Source organism: Polyodon spathula, chromosome 4, assembly GCF_017654505.1.
Source record: "Polyodon spathula isolate WHYD16114869_AA chromosome 4, ASM1765450v1, whole genome shotgun sequence".
Classification (NCBI taxonomy): domain Eukaryota; kingdom Metazoa; phylum Chordata; class Actinopteri; order Acipenseriformes; family Polyodontidae; genus Polyodon; species Polyodon spathula.
This window is the reverse complement of record NC_054537.1, coordinates 49,528,422-49,551,795: the sequence shown is the minus strand read 5'-3', so window position 1 is coordinate 49,551,795 and position 23,374 is coordinate 49,528,422. Positions and strand designations below refer to the sequence as shown.

Below are 23,374 nucleotides of genomic sequence, written 5' to 3'. Positions count from 1 at the left end.
CTTTTTTTAGACCAGGGTGTGCTGAATTCATATCTGAAATCATCTTTTTTGTTATTATAATGTGCTAAACTATTTAAATACTGGACAAATAACACAGTACAATTTCAAGATAATTTTAATACAAGGTCAAGTGAATTGACAAGCAAAACTTTAAAAGTAGAAAATCACAGACCATGAACACTGTTTTATACTAGAATCTATTATATGGTATTACATTGTTCCTCCTACATAATACTGTGGTCCATTAAACTTCTAATCTCCCAGTACAGTACAATAAAATCTAACAATTATTGAGGTGTACGGAATGATGTGATACAACACGATTCTTTATCTTCGTCCGTCATTAGACTAACATTCTAAAAACTGGAATATATTCTAGATATTGGTAAATCACAACGGTTAATAATGTTCAAGTCCCATGACTTTCAAAGAAGACAACATGCTGGGATTGTTAATTGTTAATTATATATATATATATATATATATATATATATATATATATATATATATATATAGAAGCAAGCAAGGATAAGGAATACAAACTAATGAATATATATTTCATCCTCAAATGTGCATTTGTACTAAGCATTTTTAGGATAACCAAGTAGATTTTCTGCTCTGTATGCCCATCTACAAAACTAACCACAAGTTTTTATTCTGGAGCAATGATCTATTCTACAGCGACCTGCTGTTACTGAGAATACTGAGATGACAGAACCTTTGATCAGTAAAGCTTATAGATAACAGTTGAACAAGTCTGCCTATAAGCAGTAAGCAAGCAGGTTCGTATCCCATTATACACGTCTATATATATAATATATATATAGATATCATATAGATATATATTATATATATTATATCTATATAATATATATATATATATTTGTAGTAACTGTCTCTACATTCATTCACGATCAACGGTTTCTACAAATGTCGTTTGGGTTATTCCAAGGTCCAACAGCCAGGTTCCAAGGCTATGGTAATACTGGCAGGATAACACAGTATATTTACTTTACATATATACTTTACATCTTATATGGTGAACCTAAAGGAATCATTTTTTAACAGCAGCTATTTACATAGTTGTGCACATGGTTAAGAGGAGGCATCAGTCATTCACTTTGCTTAAGAAGCCTAATGCTTTTATTAATGAAGACGTGCAATGCACAAGTCAGTTTGCTGCTAGTCAGATAAGATGTGAACAAATGACATTGGGAAGACACCCTTCCGGTCTGGCTGTCCCTCGATGTGTCCAATCTGTTTTAAAAAAAATGAAACAAAAAAAAAACAACAACATAAGAAAGTTTATAAACGTTGGTTGTTAGTAGCTTAACATGTTTGGTTGTTAGTAGCTTATTGATCCCAGAATCTCATCAAGCAGCTTCTCAAGGACCCCAGGGTGTCAGTAATAATATGGCACAAATCTGGCATTACATAATATTGACCCTATTTCGAAAAACTTGCAAAGACAATACACATTAGGTATAAAGTTAAATAATACAAAGAAAAGCAAATTATTGAGTTTATTGCTTGCTCTTTATTAATTAGTCTCCAAAAAGGACACATTTTAAAGTTACAAATTAAATAATGATACACATTATAATAATGTAAGAGAAAATTGTTTATTAATTAATATTGAACTAATACAGAAAAAATGAATGCTATAATACAACAAATATATGTTGTTTGTAAAGGACGCATAATGTTAAATGTGCAATTAATTAACTAAACAATAAAAAATACATCTTTTTTGTGTGGATATAAAATAATTATAATAATGTATGGACCAGAATATATTATCACACAGTAATTTGTAATTTACTAAACTATGATCACACAATAATATGACATATATCATTGTGTGATAATAATATATTCTGACCCACATGTTCAATGTTTCTTAAAACATGAAACATTTCTATATTTACTTATTGTTTGTCAGTTTCTCATCTGTTATAGATTAACAAGAAATGTAAAATAGTGTTTTTTTATTTCTATTAGTTTTTGTTTTTTCATAACTGAAATAACGTACATTTTCAAAGTCTAAACAAATGTAACCCACAGTGCGACCACATGGCTATAAAATGTGCAATATTGACAAACCCTATACTGAGCAAAACAGTAAAACAAAAGGATGTTACACAACAAACTCTCAGATAAACATGTATAATGGATATTTTGCATTGTGTTATTATGGTACTGTAGTCCTGCCATAGTTAAGGTTGCTATGTTCTTTCTATTATAAGACCTTATTTTGTGCAGCTCTAAAGTGGGGTTAAGTTAAGTTGCCATTTTGGATTTCATGTCTGAGTGGTAGGGTACAATTGACAAAGGCAGGATTGACAAATACGTTTGTCAAAAACGATGAACTGGTTTCGACTTATGAAGTTATGTATTAATTGGCTTAATTTGTATCATTTAATTACATTTAAAAAAAAATGCAGAGCTGTTTTACGGTAATTAATGTATTATTATTAGGCTTGTAGTATTAATATTATTCATAATTTTCATTATTAATGTCAGTATTAATCCAAATAGAGCGCCAAGCTCAGTGAGGTACAGCAGGGGACAGTAACTTCATTTAGGAACGCTTTCCAGTTTGAACTACAGCTCCCAGAATGCAAACCAACGGCTGATCGTAGCTAACATTTCAAGCTTTTCACAAGTGTAACATCATATTGTACTGTACAGAGTAAGTAAATAAATAATAAAAACTGTGTCAGTCAGTGATAGGTGAACGAGTACTTAAAACCTACATGTACACTTAGGCTGAGAGACTGAGCACCAGAGCACCTATAAATAATGGCGAAACATTTCAAATAAGCCTAAAATGATTATTTACATTACGTAGGCTTACAAAAATCAAAAACACTCACCCATACAACCACAAAAGCCAGAAGAACTTCCAAAGAAATAATTTTTGTTTATTTCTAATGTAAAACAAATAGCTATGCACTTTGATACTCTACTGTAAATAATATGGAATGTATAGAATTAAAAACATCTCGATTAGCCGTCATAAAACAAAAACATGGTAATGCTAAATATACAAAAGCATTTGAAACACTGCACTGTACAGTCATGCTCATTTAGTGCAAATACTGTAGTCAGGACCCAGCGTATTTTTATCTGTAATTATTGTCAATTTCCTCATTTTAAAAAATAAATAATTTCTCTCTCTCTCTCTCTCTCTCTCTCTATATATATATAATATATATATAAATATAATAGTGTAACATTGTATGACCTTATTTAGACTGACGTGCACAAAAAATGCACTTTGGGTAAGTCGGACGGTTTGCCTGTTCTTTGGGATTGCAAACAGAAAAGGCATTGAGCTGCACGCCTGTTACATGGCTATTGTTTGGGGAAGTGTTTTGTCCCAAGTCATTGTTATAGTTTTATTATAAATAATTAATTTTACTGAAGTGCACTACTGTTGACCCCACAACTGGAAGTAGATTACAGGGTCCACTTGGAAAAACTGAAAGAACCTGAACAGATCATGGGTATTTTCTGAGAAAACCGCATTACTCATGGAATACTGAGGTAAACGCTTAGCAACACAAACATTAGTTTACCTACCATAAACCTGGTTCCCTGAAAGAGAAGATGGCCACCAAACATCGTTATGGGATACACTCCCGTCTACTGGTAGGTGTCACTGAGCTCCTATGTCAAACCTGTACCGCCGCCATACACGTCAGACACACTGTCAGTCGACGGTGCCTGTCTCGTTTGGGATGCAAACAGAACGCATTGAGCTACGCCTGTAGCAGGCGCATGCATAATAAACCCAGCTCGATGGCTGATACCTCTGCTGCCATCAGACGCAGAATTTCTTGGCACAAAACAAGGGACACTTCGATCCCTGTCGAAACAGGGAGAGGTGGTGTTGTAAAGCTGCTACCCTGTCGTCTGACAGGTATGTGTGCATCGTGGTGGAGTCCAGCCAGAGCCCCACACATACGTTATGTACTGCACTGGCATCAGCCGACTCTTGGCATCGTTGACGGTGAGGCCCAGCCTCACTAGATTCTCCATCACTAGCGCCGTGTGGGCCACCGCTCCCTCTCGCGACAAGAACAGATCAACCAGTCGTCGAGGTAATTCATCACCTTGACTCCTTGCAACTTTGAAAACATACGTGGAGCTGGGGAGAGGCCGAACGGCAGCATGAAAAACTCGTATGCCTTGCCCTGAAAGGCGAAGCTGAGGTATTTCCTGTGCTGTGGACAAATGAGAAAGTATCTCGAGTAGAAACCCTCTCAGAGAGAGGTATGATCTACGAGACAAACGGCACGCTTGTCCAGCAAGGCTACCACTTCGGTCTGGAGCACCGAGGCCTGAAGCGGGTCCGTCACGAACGTAGTGATGCCGCGAAAAGGAGGGGGTCCCAAACGCGTAACTGTATTGTACGGTTGAAAGCACCCACACGTCAGAGGTGCAAGCGTGCCAGTAGTGCAGCTGTTGTGCCGTGAATTGGGTCTGAGGCTGCCAGCCTTCAGGGGTACTGTTGGGGCGGCTGAGGCTGGGGCGGGGCTAGCGTGGGCGGGTGTTTAGGGCGGAACCCCTGGAACTGCTGTAGTGGTTGTTGCTGCGTGGGCTGGCTATGGCCACGTCCACCATGCTGAGGGAGGGTCCTGACTCTCGGCTGAGATGAGGCCTGTAGGCGGTGCCTAAGGTCACCCAGCGGGGCTGTGGGAATCGGCATCGTCCGGGTTACCATATTCTGCTGTGCCGAGTGCCAGCAGCTCGACCTGACCCGCGCCGGAGCGGGTGGATGGAGCAACACGGCTACCTACCTGGACGAAGGCTTGTTGGAGGATCTCCTCCACTGCTGCGCTGAAGGTGTGGCCTGGAGATATCGGCACGTCCAAAAGCGCGGCCTTATCAGCGTCAGGCATCCAGGTTCTGACCCTGCAGGCCGGAGATCTGGAGCAACATGTGGACGATCGGGGCCTAGGCACCGCGCACACATGCTGTGCCTGTCCTCCAGTGGAAGGCCGTGCAGGCATGGAAGCCAGCTCTACCAGTCATAGTGCCGGGTTATAAACCACTGCGCTGTAAACACTCTGTGAGCCACATACACCGAGCACCGTGCAATAATAACACTGTGCACACTGCGTGCACCGAGCACTGTGCGCACCGCTTGCACCAGGCACTGCATGTACCGTGCAGCACTGGTCTAATATGCACCGCGTGCACTGAGTACCGCGCCGCACTAGCATGCTAGCCTATATCGGTACAGCGACAATAAGCACCGTGCGCACCATAGTACCGAAGTAGCACAGGCACAGTCTTATGCACTATGGTATTAAAAACAACCAGGGCAGCTGTGCACGGTGCCTACACTGACCGCATGGTCATACGCCTGACCAGCGCGTAGCGTACAACAGGGGGACAGGGCCGAAACCGCAGCGGGTGATTGACTTACACTACACAGTAATTAAAACAGCTTTTAAAATAGCACTCTGTCTATTGATTGAGAGACCTACACCAAAAGTGAAGGCGCGCGCAGACAGTTTATGTCTCAACCCAACAACGAGGGAAGCCTCGGTGAGGAGTATATGGCTGGCCCGGCGAAAGCAGCCGTGGAGCAGCTAGCGCTCTACGCGAGTACAGGGACACGTAGCTACAATCAAAACAAGGCCCAACCGTGGCCTGCAGGCGGCTGGTTTGCGAACTTGACAACGGGAACAAGGCAAGCCCGGTCCCGTAGAGTAATAGTGCTCGCCGAAGTAAGAAAGGGTGAAAAACACACACAATTCTTAACAATAATACTTACCGTACTAAGATGGACAGACAGAAAGAAGCAGCCTTACACATGGAGCGCGCAGGTGCCGATAGTCAGAAATAGAATAAAAAGGCTACGAATTTTTAAACTACTGATTCCGGGAAAGTAGTGATGTCAGCTTTCAGCACAAAGTGCAGGGGAACTAGCAGTAGCTTACACAGCACTTTTTAAAAGAAAAGAGGGCTCAATGCAACAGGTCTTACCTTACCAATGTGAGAAGCGAAAGAGGGTGTTCCTCCCCCTGCATGACAGTTAAGTACCCTCAGGAGGCGGGACCGAGGACATCACTGGGGGAAGGGAGCCTATCGGCAGCTTTGATATAGGAGCTCAGTGACACCTACCAATAGATGGGAGTGTATCCCATAACAATGTTTGGTGGCCATCTTCGAATTGAAAGGGAACTAGTTCTTCATAAAAATCAGGATAAAAACTATTTTTTATTGGATCCATATTGGATCCTAATAGCGCTTACTCCGGTTCAAATGCTTAAATAAGTTTTACATTTGCACTCAATTGTAAAATGTATACATTAGGCCACATTTATGTCTCATGTTCATGATACTGTATATGCGGTATGCTGTATTGAGTATTATATATGTTTCACTAATAGATGATAACTAGCATGTTTTTGCAATTAGAAAATTTTGCATTACTGGGTTACTGTAGTATAAGACAAAGTCATGTCTCATTACTGGATTGCTGTAGTGTTTGATAAAGTGCACAGGGACAGATTTTTTTCATAAAGACTAATAAGCCAGCTGACACATTTCAGTAGCTGATCTCACATTTTTATGTCCCTAGCCCTGGAAATTAGATCTAAACCTAAATTAGATCTCTTAGAACAGTCCTGAGGATTCTGTGTGGTCCAGTGGTTAAAGAAAAGTGCTTGTAACCAGGAGGTATTTGGTTCAAATCCCAGCTCAGCCACAGATTCATTTTGTGACCCTGAAAAAGCCACTTAACCTCCTTGTGCTCTGTCTTTCGGGTGAGATGTTCTTTTAAGTGACTCTGCAGCTGATGCATAGTTCACACACCCTAGTCTCGTATCTTGTAAAGTGCTTTGTGATGGTGGTCCACTATGAAAGGCAGTATAAAAAAAAAAAAAAGATTACTATTATACCAGGCTGCTTGCCTTTTTATGGGTGGAATCCACTTCAAGGGTTGCTGTACAACATACTTCCTTCCACGTGTGGTGTAGGAAATGGGACATTAAGGCCTGCATCTTTAACTCACCCCTGATGCATCGCATCAGATATGATGTCATACATGACATCAGTAATGACATCAGCAATGACTAATCACATGACAAATGCTCCACCAAGACTGCCCAGAAGGACATTACCAAAACAATAACCTTTGGAGAGCTTCTGTGATGTCACCATAAACTAGGAGACCTTTAGATTACAGTCACAGAACCTGTAACTCACTGAAGTACATTTTTTATTTTTTATAATACGTGGATATTAGTATATGTAATTAAAAAAAAAAAAAAAAAAAAGGCAATATAAAAGGTGTCTTTGCTTAGGTCACAGGTCAAATCGAATTGTCTAGAGCAGTGGTCTCCAACCCTGGTCCTGGAGAGCCCCTATCCAGCAGGTTTTATAGGTGTCTTTACATCATCAGTGGCTAAAGATCTGGAACACCTGTTAATCTTGACTAATTAAGGCAATAATTGGTTCAATTAAGTAACCGAGAGATTGGTTGAAAGGAAAACCAGCAGCCACAGTAGCTCTCCAGGACCAGGGTTGGAGACCCTGGTCTAGAGGAATATTTCTTTTGTTTTTGTAATTATAGAATATATTTGCAATTAATTATAGAATATTAAAAAAAAAAAAAATTCAGATGTTGCCAAAATTACCCTGTGAGGATCCAGAAATAAATATAATTCCAGTAATGGCTGTTTACCATAACATTTAAGTTTGTTAAAATCAAAATGTCTCCCTTTTGCCACCTTGTAGGCACCCATCCTTTGCACTTCCTTCAAAATAAAGGCTTACATCTTTGACATCGAGCTACATGTAATACAGTAAATGCCATTTACACCATACTACACCAGTAAACTCCAAATACAACTGTGAAAATAAGATAAACTCCAAGAATGTCAACTGACTTAAATGCAATAAGTTTTTTTTACTGCTCCAAAAGGCTAAACCCTACAGTCCTTTTTATTTTTTCAGGTAAACTTTAAAAGCTTCACAGGGACACTCACCCACCACTCTTGATCCTCTTCACCAGTAACAATAATCACCTCACCCTCCAGAAATGTCAACTCATCATCGTTGTCAGCTTGGCAGTCATAAATCGTTTTGACTCGCCGCACCTTGTTCTTCCCCTGCGAAGACAGCAAACATTACTACACTGCTTTTAGCATTCATACCTGCAGAAGGACCACATATTTAAAATAACCAAGTTGCATTTTTCCCTATTAGTCTCCTCTACTGCATGACATTCTGTTCATAAAACACTGTTAACCCCATTTTACCTGTATGTGTACCACTGATTTTAGTGACACAAAATCCTGAGTCAGAATTAGCTGCACAATTGAGGTTGCTGAAACATGCGATTTGTTTTACCAGGCATTGGAGGTTTTTAATGCTAGACGGCACTACATGGCTAGGAACTGGATTTTAACTGAAATACATATGTTCTCCAGCAGGTGCTGCAAACTGAAGCCTCTGCCTTTCTGCTACCCCCAGGTAAAGGCTTATAATTAATATGAAGACCACAGTTTATAGTTGTGTGATATAAGGCAATTTCTGCAAGAGACGGACAACAAACAATTACTAATTTAAAAAAAAATACAGTGATCTAATTAAGCAATACAGTGTTAACCAAAGTCAAGGTCAACTACCATATGGTAAAGCCTTCATCGAGAGGGCACTATTGCTACTGGAAAATGATATTCTCATTATTTTCTAAAAGAAACAACACTTTTAAGACCTAGATTTACCTTCAATTTATAATGATTTTTCGGAAATTATTTTTTAGGAAAATAGTCCTGAAAATTTCTGAAAGGATCACATACATAAAAATAGAGAAAACAAATAACTTGTAAGTGTTACATATAGTTCATCTGGATAGTGAACTGTCCATGCAATTGGCTGATAAGTCAATGGCAGGTACAGGACTGGTTGGTTTTGTCATTACAAAATATTGACTGGCTGGTTTTGATGGATAATAAAATACATTTGAACAATTGTGTCTTTGTTTAGTATTTGCTGTCCAATGTGAAATTTCCTTTTTTAAGGCAAGTTAAAATGCAAAAGTTTGGTCAATTGAAGTGATGACAATCCAATGGGCATCTACCACCTGATAAAAACCTGCTACAGCTTGAAGCTGATTGGCTGATGCTACTGAATCGTTTTCGAACAGACAGTAATGCCCGCTTACTGCTTTTAGAAAATTGATACTCTTTTCTCTTAGTTTTTTCATGTTTTTATGCAGCACTGCTTTTTGTTGCTAATGAGTACTTGTTGCTAATGAGTACAAATGTTTTCCTCAATATTCCATGAGTAATGTCGTTTGCTCAGAATTCCATCTGTGGTCTTTCAGGTTTCAGTATCCAGCAGTGGACGACGCTGCAAAAGCCTAAATAATACCTCTGTACAAAATAAAAAAACAAAAAAAACTTCTACTTACATAGAGCTGTTATTCAGTTCAGGTACACAAAAGTGATCACTGTTTCAACTGTTTGTAAAACATGTAAAAAGGATAAAAAGTAACAGTAACTTTGTATTTGTTAATTAGCATTTGAGTGCAGGTTCGTGTATGCTCAGACTTGTTATAACGTGTCTTCAGCAGGTTATACAGCGTCTGTGTTGTTTTGCAGCAAACCAAACTGACAGCTGAGAGCTCTCTCGGTCAAAACTGGTGTTTCACAGATTTTATTTGTATTTTCTGTGGTTGCTAAGTAACGAACATGGGAACAAAGTCATATAAGTAAGTCATTTCTTAACCATTGCCAGAAATGAATTGGTAACGGTCTTATACATTATAATATATATATATTAATATATATATATATATATATTATTATATATATATATATATATATATATACCTGGAAAACTGTAAAAAACGCAGGCACTTGGTTTTTGTGACTAACTTGATCGAGACCGCAGGCGCCTAACACACAGAGCACAGGGGAGGCAATACTGGTATACATTTTGCTCCTTTACTTTTTTGCTCAGTAGACACTGTTGTTTTGTTATAGTTTTGCCTTAAAAGGCTTAAATGTAATACAAAAACAAAAACAAGTCTGCACTGCACTGTTTACAGATGATGTCAGAAGCAGCATGTCTGTAACAAGATGCATGGCAGTTTTGGTTCAGAGACTACAAAAAAATATGTATTAAATAATGTAGTTGTTAGTTTTGTTTGTTTTGATTATGTATTAATTCAATTATAATCAAAAAAGGCGAGAAAACCAGACTCTTTTTGTGTGGGCGTGTTTTTTTTTTTTTATATAATAAGGAAGGTTTGTGTTGCTGTGGGGCCATGAAGGGATTTAAGTTCAGCACCAACTCTAAAAAAAATATGTTGTTAATGTTACTAAGCACTAGTAATAATCTGAAGTGGTGGCATTTCAAAATAACAAAATCATGGTTTTACTTTAGTGAAGTACGCTAGAATGGTTCTATTATTAAAAACGTCGTTCTTTACTAAAATCTATTTTCAGATTTCATATTAAGCTTTTTGTGCTCACTCAATCAAGTAGCAATTTGCTTGCACCATTTAAGATGTTTTTCAAGTTAAGACTGGCAAAAACTTTGTGCTGTTTGTTCAGTAATTTGTCCACAATTTGTTCATAAAGTTTATTCAAAGCCTCCTAGCTTTATTAGAGAAGAGAAGTGACATGCCTGTGTTGTTACTGTGATATGCTCAAATAAAGTTGCTGAAAGTAACCAGACTGTGTCAATCTTTTTCCATAATATTATTTGCTACACTAAATTGAAATAGATTGATTGAACGTAAAGGGAAGCGAGGAAGCATACTTAACAATCAGGTTAAAGGAAATCTCTGATCCATTTTCTAATATAACGTTAAACTAAGTTTTGTCCATATTTTTGTACTGAATTAAAAAAGGTATTTTAAAGCACTAACACTAATGCAGGAGGAATCATTCATCTTAAATTTGTTTTAATGTAAAACTACCCCAAAATATGTCTGTTATACAGAATACAGAATAAAAGGTTATTTTACAATAACTTATTTTCATAAGAACATAAGAACATAAGAAAGTTTACAAACGAGAGGAGGCCATTCGGCCCATCTTGCTCGTTTGGTTGTTAGTAGCTTATTGATCCCAAAATCTCATCAAGCAGCTTCTTGAAGGATCCCAGGGTGTCAGCTTCAACAACATTGCTGGGGAGTTGATTCCAGACCCTCACAATTCTCTGTGTAAAAAAGTGTCTCCTATTTTCTCTTCTGAATGCCCCTTTGTCTAAACTCCATTTGTGACCCCTGGTCCTTGTTTCTTTTTTTCAGGCTGAAAAGTCCCTTGGGTCGACACTGTCAATACCTTTTAGAATTTTGAATGCTTGAATTAGGTCGCCACGTAGTCTTCTTTGTTCAAGACTGAACAGATTCAATTCTTTTAGCCTGTCTGCATATGACATGCCTTTTAAGCCCGGAATAATTCTGGTCGCTCTTCTTTGCACTCTTTCTAGAGCAGCAATATCTTTTTTACAGCGAGGTGACCAGAACTGCACACAGTATTCAAGATGAGGTCTTACTAGTGCATTGTACAGTTTTAACATTACTTCCCTTGATTTAAATTCAACACTTTTCACAATGTATCCGAGCATCTTGTTAGCCTTTTTTATAGCTTCCCCACATTGTCTAGATGAAGACATATTCCATATGTAGTAGTCTACAACTTCCAGAGTACCACTTCTGGTGTATGCAATCTCCCGCACTGCTTTTGCCTGCTTCTCCTCCAACCTCACTGATCACATGTACCGGGTGTCCTGGGGTGGCTCACGCCTTTTGCTCTCTTTCGACAGGGGTCCACCAAGGCTCAGCCTCTCCTTTTTCTCTACACCCGCTCCCTGGGTCCCCTCATCTCCTCCCATGGCTTCTCGTATAATTTCTATGCTGATGATGCCCATATCTTCCTCTCCTTTCCCTCCTGATTCCGACATTTCGTCCCGCATCTCTACCTGCCTCTCGGCCATCTCATCCTGGATGCACTTGCATCATCTAAAACCCAACCTCTCCAAATCAGACCTCCTTGACTATTGCAACTCCCTCCTGGCTGGTCTCCTTACTTTTGCTATCCATCCAGCTCATCCAAAACTCTGCTGCTCACCTTGTCTTTTCAGTTCCTTGTTTCTTCCACACTACACTGCTGCTCCCCTCTTTGCATTGGCTTCCTATCGCTGCTTGCATCCAATTCAAAACTCTTGTACTCGCCTACCGCTGTCTTGACCTTTCTTCTCCTTCCTATATCTAGGCTATCATTTCTCCCTACATCGCCTCTCACCCCCACAACTGGCAGATTAGCTGTACCTCCTCTCCACTCCCCCGCTTCCAGAGCCTGTTTCTTCTCCACCCTTGCCCCTCAGTGAGGGAACGACCTACCCACGGATATCAGGACTACTTAGTCCCCTACCACCTTCCGGTGCCTCCTCAAGACACACCTGTTCAGCCAGCATCTGTAAACCTCACAACTCGACAACACTGGATTATATGGCACCCAATTGTATCAGTAATAGCTTGTACAGCAATTTAATCGCGCAAGTACCTCCTCATCCCTGCTATATCCCTGCCTGCAAGCTGAGGTGCTCCGACTCTGGCCTGCGTGTTATCCCCAAGCAAAAGCTCACCACACTTTGAGAATGCTCATTTAGCTTCATGGCTCCGACTCTTTGGAACTCCCTCCCAGCTTTGGTGCGTGATGCTCCCACTGTCACTCGCTTTAAATCAACTTTAAACCCCAAAGTTAAACTGTACGCACAAAAGCATTTAAAACAGTGAGGTGTACTTGCTTAGTAAGAATTACTATTTAAAAGACATTTGTATGTTTGCAACTTAACTTACTGGAAACATCTAACATTGTATTGCTTTTGCTACAACCTATTCTTGCATCAAGCTATTTTTGTTAGTAATGTAAATAAATATACAAGACCGTTTACCTTGATAGATTTCCTTCTCTATTTTCACAGTATTGAATATTGCTTATTATTTCGTAAAAATTGCTGTGTGAAATAAGACTGTTTACAAAAAATTGTCTAGTAATAGCTTAGTGTTTTTTAATAAATTAAATGTTCTTAATTGATTAAGAAAAAAGTTCTCAATTTTGTTTTAAAAAATAACAAAATATGACAAATGATTGAGTTTAAGGAAATGTTTGAAACTTTTTTTTTTTTTTTTTTTTTAACAATAAATGTACACGTTTGTTCCTTAGTAAACAATTACAAACCTTAATAGACACTGAATATATTTAAACCTATTGCTTTTATTTTTTATTTGACGTTATCATTTTTGTTTTATTTTGTTGTCTTCATGATTAGGCTAAACAAACTATTTAAAATTAAATAATACAGTAGCCTACATTAAGTATGTCTATATATCCTGCTATTAGCTGTTCATGATAACAGTATTCAAAGTAAATCGGTGATCTTTTTTTTATGTCGCAGCAATGTATTTATTTATTGCTTCAGATACACTCACTAACAGTACAGTATAAAGTATAATCTGACAGCATCCAAATCAACCAAATTGTCATTAATACTGAATATTCTGTCTTGAGTTTATTCTCAGCACTACATTTTCATTTTAATTGTACAGAGAAGACCCCCACACACAGCATTAGTGTAGGCTACATGTAAATCAAAATGTTTTTTTTTTTTTTTTTTTTAAATGTTAAACTGCAAATACGCTCTGGTATCTTCTGCAATGATATTATGCATTGATACTAGGCGAGATTAATAATAAGGACATTATCTACATACCAGAATGTCATTTCACATTGTGACGTGAGCTGGGCAGAAGCCAAAAATGAACATTTAATAAATATTTGGCTGTGTTTAAAAAAATAAAATAAAATAAAATCCTGAGTTCTTGTCTAAAAAAAAACACCGTTTGCAGCTGCTGGGTTTTGTCTTAAAGGCCACAGCAGCCCTTGCTATGGCAGTAATAAAGTGCAGATGAGGTTCCTATTGTATTTCGCTACATCAACTTAATAATTAACCTTAATGGCTACTAACTGTGCACTGCACTGTATACAATTCAATACTGCTGGTCTTTTCAGTTAATGTCGTCTAATTTTGTTTCTAAAAAATCCCTAAACAAAAATGCGACTGTGGATATGAAGGGGTTTACAGTATTTAAAGCAGTGCAGCAGACTACATTCTGAGGAAACCCAAAACATGGAATTTGATAGATGACTGGGTAATGCATATGGCTGTTATACATAGCTGTCTTTCCATACCAATTAAAACAAACAACTGCTTAGCAGGGTGGAAATACATTTTTCAAAATGAGGATGTCTACTTACTGCATTTATTTTCCTAGGTAGAGGAACTGGCATCTCTGGTAAACTAGGGGATGTACCATTGGTATCCTCCGAGGGCTGATTCTGCACAGCATCCCCTGACAGATTTGAAGGTATTTCTATAGGTTGTGGTTTTGCTGCCACTTCCAGTGGTGGAGACTTCTGCAAACTCTCTCCAGATTGTGGTTTTGGAGGCATCTCTGTAAGCTGAGGTTTGGGTGGAAGATCCTTGGCCTGTGGCTTGGGAGGTAAATCTCCAAGCTGGGGCTTAGGGGGTAAATCTGACAGCTGGGGCTTTGGGGGAAGTTCTCCTGGTTTGGGGGGCAAGTCTCCAATCTGAGGCTTGGGGGGCAGGTCTACTGGCTGGGGCTTTTCTCTTAACTGAGGTTTCTGGGGTATTTCAACAGGCTGGGGAGACTTCTGGAAAACCTCAGGGGGCTGACTGGGTTTGTCTACTGAAGGGTGATGAATGGTATCGATTTTTCTTAATGCAACTGAATAAAAACAAAAAAAAAGAATATAGGGATTTACATTTTTCTTACAACCACACTAAGTAAAACATATTCTATTATATCAAAACGTCTGTAATTGCAGCAAAGGGTTCTAGTGACAAGTGGTTCAGTCTGGTGTACATTTTTCTTTTCATTATCACAATATAAAGTATTAACATTTTGCCTCCCCCTTTTGGAATGTAATCATCACAATACTTTACATATTTTTGTTAACATATTTTAAGATACTATACTAAATTATTTGGCATGCCTAATTTCATTTTGGACTATATTCTTAAATTCATACAGATCTATCAGTATATATTGCATGGATAATATTTTAAAAAGTATTATTTAAAAATATGAGTTACCCATGCATCAGTCATTATGGTATTAAAAAAAAAAAAAAAAAAAAAAAAACCTTTTTGAGGTAGTTTGGGAAGAACTCTTGGGCCCAGAGTAGATTTTGTGGTCCCGGTGCTAATAAGGGGGGAAAAAAAAAATCTTAGTCAGTAAACAGGTATCGTACACATTTAATAATGTTGAAAAATAACAGGTTCAATCACCACCGTAATAGTTTGCATACTGAACTTTATTTTTTAGGAACTCTTATTTGTCATACCTTTGCTGCTGAGTAATTCCATCAAACTTGTTCCCTGTTGAAGTTTTGTTTGTAGAAGCTGGACCGAAATCATTACCTAGGAAACAGCGAATTTGTTAAATCCAGAAACTCTTTAAAAGTGAGTAACTAACATTACTAGTTAAGTTTAACTTCAATATTTTTACAAGAACTATTTAACCACATTTTCCTTAAGTTATCAAAAACCTATATATGAAAAGTCCACACCACCTTTAAATTAACTTGAAGTATTCAGGACATCCAGGATGAAAGTAATATATTGGCCTACGGTGGGATGCATATTGTAAACAAAGATAATTATGACCTGGATTTAGATACAACTTAAGCCATTTTCACATACAAATGCCACTACTGAGACAACTCAGAGACGTTTAAAAAATTATTTAAAATACCCATTCACACAGCACGAAATTGCGCAATCTATGCCGATATAATAAAGTCAACCCTTTCACACAACCAAAGGGATCATGTGAGTACAACTTAAAAAAACTGTCAGTCAACAGATCTTTGTCGTGGCAATGGTGATTCACCCAGAAATTATTCACCTCCTCGTCAGCTTGTAAAGTTAACAATTCCTTAACTTATTCCAGACTCCAATTATGACCTCATTCTTGTTTTTGAAAAAAATGAAAGTGTGTAACACTAACGACAAAAATACCCAACAAGTCTGGTACACCGGCGGTCACGTGCAATGTTGACATTCAATCCACACCCACTACAGCGCTTCAGTGGTGGCACAGCCTTTCACATTTCAGACAGGAGTTAAGACGGTTCAGAGATGGCATACAATATGACGGCTCTGTGACAGTATAGGCAATTCACACAGATCAAAATGACACATCAGTGCCGGTTCTGAGCCGTCATAACTCATCTGTGTGAAAAGGGGTATGAGACACCCTAGAAAGTACATTCCATTTATTGCACACAGGTTTACAAGAAACACATTACTTCATCTTTTCTGTATCCTGTGTCATCCATATTGTTGCAATCTATGTTTCAACAGAATCCTGACTGTTTATAAATTAGATGTGGAATATATTTACCAAAGTGAATTTGGGAGCATTCACCAGGAGAAAGGGAGACAGAAATTAAGCAATGCTGCAGAAATAATCTTTCTCCTGTACAGTTATAGGTTATTAAAAACTTACCCAGTTTTTTTTACGTTTCTTTTTTTTTTTTTTTTTTTTTTTTTTACCAACTCACCCCAATGAGTCACACCTTTATTCTGAGGGCTTGGCGGGTCAGAGAGGGTGCGTTTATGTCCAGGGGGAGGGGGTGGTGGTCTTTTCTTGGACAAAGTGGAGCTGCCACTAGGGGGTTGAGTGCCAACAGGGAGGGCGGAATGAGGGCCAGGGGAAGCTAGAAAAGCATAAACACACACTTACTAACAGCAGGAAATGTGATGCAACATACTAATGATAGTAGTGGAGAGCACCAGACCTGATCGGCAGTTAAAGGAGTGGCAAAGTATTAAACAGGATGGCAAACCAGGGCACAGTGTGCTTCTATATCTGAAACCAGTATTTCAAAAATGGGTGCACAACATGTCACAAAAACCTAAGCTTAAAAGGGTATTCCAAAAAAAAAGGTATATAAAAATTGTATTCTTGTACTGTATAAATGTATTATTTTCTAAAAACTTTGTTAATGCATCAGTTAGGGTTGACATCAAAACGACAAAACCCTAACTCTGCATCCCCCCTGGTAAACACAGAACATACTACTATGACAGCACAACGTATATAGCCCAACTGTGATGGTGAGACCACCCCTCCCATTAAACATCTCTGTCTGTATTCTGTTGCTCAAGTATGACACTGGAAAACTCTTAACTGATCTGTGTTATGGTGCTGCCATCTCAAAATGACATGAGACAGCACAGTCCACTTGACCATGTAAACACAGTTTCATAACAGTGTATTTCATACACCTGCATATTGCTGGTTTCTAAATCACTGTGTCATGCATCTGTCACATCAGTGTCCTGTTTGTGAAGTTCTATCCCCCCTCCATGTTACTACGAATGCAACTGCCGGCCCAACACCCCCTCCTCCCCTGCAAAAAACTGTGTTATGCCAGTGAACATCTGCAATTCCACAGAACAGACTGTTGTGCTAGGGCACCTCATATTTGTATTACAGCACTGTTGGCAGTCCTCCTGTCATGCACCTGTCTCAAGATTTACCATACATACCACCTCCCCTCATGTTGCCCTGCATGCAGCTCTCCACCCCCACCCATCAAAATGACAGCACATCAAACATGTGGATGCCACACTAGACAGTGACCATGGCAGTGGAATTCTTACAGGTACAGTATGTTGTTGGTGCCACTATTATGCATCTGTCTCCTGCTAGACCTATCTAAGCAGTGCCCAGATATAAACGCAGTGCCCCCACCCCCATGGTGCCCAGCATGTAGGCATCCCCCCAAAACAGTGCCATAGTAGCAGACCTCATACACCTCATGGACCATGATGATGAATGTCTCTTGTGTTATCTGCAGAGAGTTGTATAGTTGTATGTTGTTCGTTTTAACTGATGATGGCAGTCTGTGGTTGCTTGTGTTGCCTTGCCCCTTCCACTGCTTGTAAGGGGGAGAAGGGGTACAGAGTAGGGGATGAAAACACCAACACTGCATTTCCCTACTTTTGTTGGTTTAATATCAACCCTAACACACACACACTCACACTCTACTTATAATGGATCCTGTTAGAACAGAGTTCCGTTTATTGAGGAGACGTGTCCCTGCCAAACAACTCAGGTTTTAATGGTGACCTACTTTGGTTTAAACTGACTCATTTATAATACATGTTAATATGTACAGTTTTTCTGTTCCACTGGCAGTTTTGCGTTTAATATGTACTTAATATTTAAGTTTAACACATACATTACCATTTAATGTGTACAGTTTTCCTGTTCCATAGGTACATATTTTGTGCAAATAAGGTACATTGGGGGCAGTAAATGAGACAGTGACATTTGTGACATCAGAAGCTTATATTCTTCTATGTTTTTGTTGGCACAGCTGTTGTACAATTTAAAATGTATAACATATACAATTTGAATTACATTTAGCGAAAATATACATTCGTAAAATGGTACTGCTTAATACATTGTACAGCCCACAGGGGCGTGTTTTGTATAATTAATAAACTCCCGTTCTTAAAGCTATTTAAGGTACTTATGTTCACAGTTACATACAGCATTTGGAATTGAGTTTCCTACATACTTCGGTTATAAAGTACTGATTTTCATTGGCCTTGAAGTCCGTTATAAGTGGAGTGCACCTGTGTGTGTGTGTGTGTGTGTGTGTGTGTGTGTGTGTGTAGATAGATAGATAGATAGATAGATAGGGAAAGGAGGTATAACTGCAATGTACACAAACAAACACATAAAGTTTCAATTGTTAAAATATATATTTCAGGCCGTCTAGTACAAAAGCCCTTCTTCCAGTGTAGAAAGGCAAGTAAACAGTGCTGCAGAGCTGAAACCTGCCCCTGTATATAGTGCATCTGAGGTGGTGCCGTGTAAATAAAATGTGTTTTTTGTTTAGTTTAGAAAGAAATTATTTTGGAAAACAAAGTGTGTGCTGGATATGGCAGGGTTGGGAAGTTAGACTTCCCTCCCTGTCTAATTGAAACCCAATTAAAAAAGGGGCTGGAAAGCCAGTCCATTGTTCTGTGCTGTACCAAGCTGTGTGTTTACAATATGAAAGCTTTAAGACTGTGAGTAAACTAAGACAAGGATCCCCGTGTGTTTAACCAGGATCCTTGGTGTACTTTAGGGCAGGGATTAATTTAGGGGAATTTAATCCCACTTTTGTAATCCCGGTTTTATTTAGTTTTGTGCAGGGAGAAGGTTCCTGGTGCGGGAACTCCCTTTTGGCGAGAGTAGCGCATGGCCCAAGCTTGGCCACTATTTGCTTATAGCTTTGCTTTTGTACAGTGTTTTGTTTTGCATTTTTGTATTTGCATGTACCTGTATGTATACATCCTCCCACAATAGGGCTACCAATGCTCGTTCCCTAGTGGTGGCTATAAACCATTGCAACTGCCTGATTGTGTGATCGTTACTAAAACCTGGACGCCTGCGTCTCAACGTCAACCTCTGTGTCTCTTTCGTTTCTCAGCGGATATCTACACAGTAACAGAACACTGCTGTTCAAGAGCAGTAAACAATAACTTGTTTACTTTTCTTTCTACACAGCTGAAGGGCTTTTGTCTGAAACATCCTAAAATAAGTGATTTTTTAAATCATTTAACCCTTTTGTGTACATGCACAAATAATCTGTGCTTGTATATGAACTTTGTTAATTGCAAATTTCACAAAGCTTACAAGTGTATGTTAGGATCCCAAGCTGAAATACGACTCCATCGGCTTGGGGTTAAACAACATTTTTAGATAGCGAAATCGTGTCGCGTTCGGTTTGGGGTTGTCTTGCGAATCATGCCATCGAGGTGAAGAAGATTCGCTTTACCCAGAGCGTTTTCATCACTTCATGTAAAAGTAAAACAGAATTATTCTCTAGGGAAATAAATATACAAAAACAACTTTAAACACCCGTTATTGCTGTAACAGATATTTTGCAGACCTTTTTTTTTTTTTCTAAGTGTGAACATGTCAGTTACAGTTATCAAATGTATTTGTGACAGGGCAAGGAGCCCTGTACATGCATTTGTTTGTTTATTTTTAGAACGGGGTCTCCCCCTCCGTACCTGTGTTATTTTGTATTATGATTTATTATTTATTTAAATGACAGTGAAAGCCGTGTGTTTTGTTTTATGATTTATTTATTGTATTTATGACGAGAGCCGTGTGTGTGTTTTGGCAGCTCATCCTCTGACAGTGTAATTTCAAAAAAAAAAAAAAAAAAAAAAAAAAAACTTCTGCAGAAGGTGACCATTTCCCGAATTAATTAGGTGATTAATTTGTTGCTAATCGGGAGATGGTCACCTGCATAAAAGCCTGCAGCTCTCTTCATTGAGTGTGGGTGTTTGGAAGTGGAGAACGGGAGAGCGAGAGGAGAGAAATTTAAAATAATATATAGGATCAGAGAAGGCGATTGCCCAGCCTGACCGGCATTATTTGTGTTTTTGACTTTTGTTTTTGTTTAAACCTTTTCTTTTGTGCCCTGTGAGCAAGTGTTTGTTTGCTTAAATATTTATATATTTATATTTGTATTATTTAAAGAAACGGCGCAATGTGTCTTTTGCCTGCAGTACCTGTCAGTGTTTTTTTCTTTCTGCATCTGGCCTGACATCACCACTTGCCATCCTGTCACAGTATTTTTTACACAACTTGATGTTTTAATAATCAGTTTTACAGAAAACATAACAGAACTCACTGGAACCGGATTGGAATTAAATGTAATTAATAAAACGGCACTGTTAATAATGTTTGTATTTTCTGTGGCAAGGGAGCGATGACTAAGCTCAGCTGATACTTAGGGGGCGTTGTTATGAAAAAGGCTGAGAAACGCTGCCTTATACACATATATGGGCATCAAAAGAAACTTATCACTTATATTTGGATAAAATTCACTAGATCTTATCAAAAAATGACAAACTCTGTTTTAGAGCCACTGCAGTTAATTTTTATTGTGCTGATTCACAACTGACATTTTACTGTCTAAAGTTATGGGGAGACAGGGGATACTCTGTCACAGGGTAGTAGCGTGTGTGATCACCGTTGGAAGCAATACAAGCAGTACATCTGCGACGCATGCTTTGCACCAGGTTTCGGATGTTGTCTTGTGGAATCCTGGCCCATTCCGCTTGTAGTGCCTGGATAAGCATCTGTCTGTTCAGTGGTCTCCGAGCCCTAGAAGCCACAGATCTCCCAGTTCATGGCCTGTCATTGACAGAGTGTATCTGGTTATATCGTCTTGCCAGGTTTGAAATTGCTGTCTGTGAGAACCCAAGACAGCAAGCCACAATATGCTGCCCTAGTCCAGCTCGCCGATTGCACAGGGGTGCTGCTGTCTTGACAGACGTGGCATATTGGTGTTTCTGTGATTTTCTTTACAGCTTTTATTCAAACTTGCAATTCTCCACATCCAGTGTCAAGGATGAATGATCAAGTGATTAAAACGAAACCAAAAACATCATCAATGTGCATCATTTACATGCCTTATTTTTTTCAAAGATAAATGTGTTATAATAGTGATAAGTGTATCTAATGCATATAAACTGAATATTTACCAACTAATATCAAATAAGTTGAAATAATAAATAAAAAATGAAATGGATAAAGTCAGGATCTGCAAGACCTAATTTGCATAATTTGCTTAATTTTAAAATTCTTAAACTGACGAATACCAACTAACTTAACCTTCGTGGTGGAGCACGACTGCACATGCAAAACTTTTGAGTTAGCAACAATAAAACGCATATGCTCGAAGAAATGTTAAAATAACTCGCTAAATACTTTATCATTTTTTTCTCTTCCAAAAAAGGCACTCCTAGTCAATGAGTACTACCTGTCAGGTGTGGTGTTTGAACACACAGATGTTTGAGTTATTTTAGCGCAAAAAACCTCTAATTTGTCAAAACTGTTTTTTTTGCCGATTCTGTAACTTCAAAACTACTGCACTGTTTTTCACGAAACTTGGACTAAAAAAATTCCGATTTGTTTTAAAGTTGCCAAGAAAGCACACCCCTCAAAATCGAGTTTAAACAAGGCTTTGCCAACTGCTGTTATCTACAACAGTGCTGCCATGCCATTATAACTGAAGAACATGCTTTTAGTGAAAAAAAAACACTAAAGTAAAAACAGGCTTTTATTATTTTGAAATACCACTGCTTCAGATTATTACTATTATTAATAACAGTAACAATTTTTTATTTAGAATTGGTGTTGAACTTAAGCCGAGGGGACACTAGTCTACACGTTGCCAGAAAATGTAGAATTAAATCTGTTGCTTCTACAATGTTGATTCTACTTTCATGGAACACCTGTCTACAACTTGTAGAAATTGTAGAAGAAATGTTGAAGTATTTTGTTTTAAAACTTGTACAGAAGGATCACTGGTGTATGCTGTTTTTTATTTTATGCTAAAATATGATCTGAAAGATAGGACACATTAAAAAAATACTAATTGCCACTTCCTACAGTACTAGACACAACAAACCTTCACGCTGCATCAATGATTAATACTAAGATTATGTAAAGACAATTTTTCTAGCTAATTAATTATTTAATGTACCTGAACCCCATGCCAAAATCATGTAAACTCAAAGATATTTATATTTTTTGTGAGCTGCCGAAACACCACACTACCCAATATTGAAACTACTTGCCAAAAAAAACAACACTAACTTGCTCTATTTACTATTGTTAAAGAGGAAAGACGAAGATTACCTGTAATATGGTTTCTTCGTAGTATGATGAACTCCACACACAGAGTGAACTCCCAGTCTCCATGTCGCTTGGGTCAGGAGAAAAGCCGATCTCTTTCCCGGAGATCCTTTATATAATCCTTTTTTGCCCAGTAATGTCCCTCCTCTATAAGCCTCCCTTTCCTGTAGTATCTATGTCCAAATTTCCAAACCAATTTACCCAAAGTGAAACCAGAAAGTGGGAAGGAGGGTGAGACATAGGTGTGTGGAGTTCATCATACTACGAAGAAACCATATTACAGGTAATCTTCGTCTTCTTACCTCGTATGATGAACTCCATACAGACTGAACCCTACCACAGGAAGTAGAAAAAAAGGGTGGTAGGTTAGACAGTAGTGCCCGAAGCCACAGATAATATGAAGTGAACAAAAGTTGGCTGAGAAGAAGACATATTTAAGTTGTAGTGTTTTGTAAAGGTCTCGGAGGAGGCCCACATGGCTGCATTGCAAATGTGTTGAAATGGGACAGATTTTAAATGTGCCCATGTAGCAGATACACCTCTCGCTGAGTGTGCTTTTACCAGTCCTGGAACTGGTTTCTTGTCCAGGTT

General features: G+C 38.5%; 1 protein-coding gene across 4 annotated transcripts in view; it reads right to left on the bottom strand.

The window, feature by feature from the left end:
- Nucleotides 1–966: 966 nt before the first annotated feature.
- Nucleotides 967–23,374, bottom strand: part of LOC121314606 (arf-GAP with SH3 domain, ANK repeat and PH domain-containing protein 1-like) — a 217,966-nt gene continuing 195,558 nt past the window's right edge. For 3 of the 4 annotated variants that reach the window (XM_041248042.1, XM_041248041.1, XM_041248043.1), the window contains 6 exons: nt 16,629–16,784; nt 15,408–15,483; nt 15,207–15,265; nt 14,298–14,788; nt 8,007–8,129; nt 967–1,257 (listed from right to left, as the gene is read on the bottom strand). In XM_041248042.1, the coding sequence (XP_041103976.1) occupies nt 1,183–1,257; nt 8,007–8,129; nt 14,298–14,788; nt 15,207–15,265; nt 15,408–15,483; nt 16,629–16,784 (980 nt within the window). In that variant the 3' untranslated portion in view covers nt 967–1,182. The remainder of the gene's footprint in view (nt 1,258–8,006; nt 8,130–14,297; nt 14,789–15,206; nt 15,266–15,407; nt 15,484–16,628; nt 16,785–23,374) is intronic. The other variant, XM_041248044.1, reaches the window with a different exon arrangement.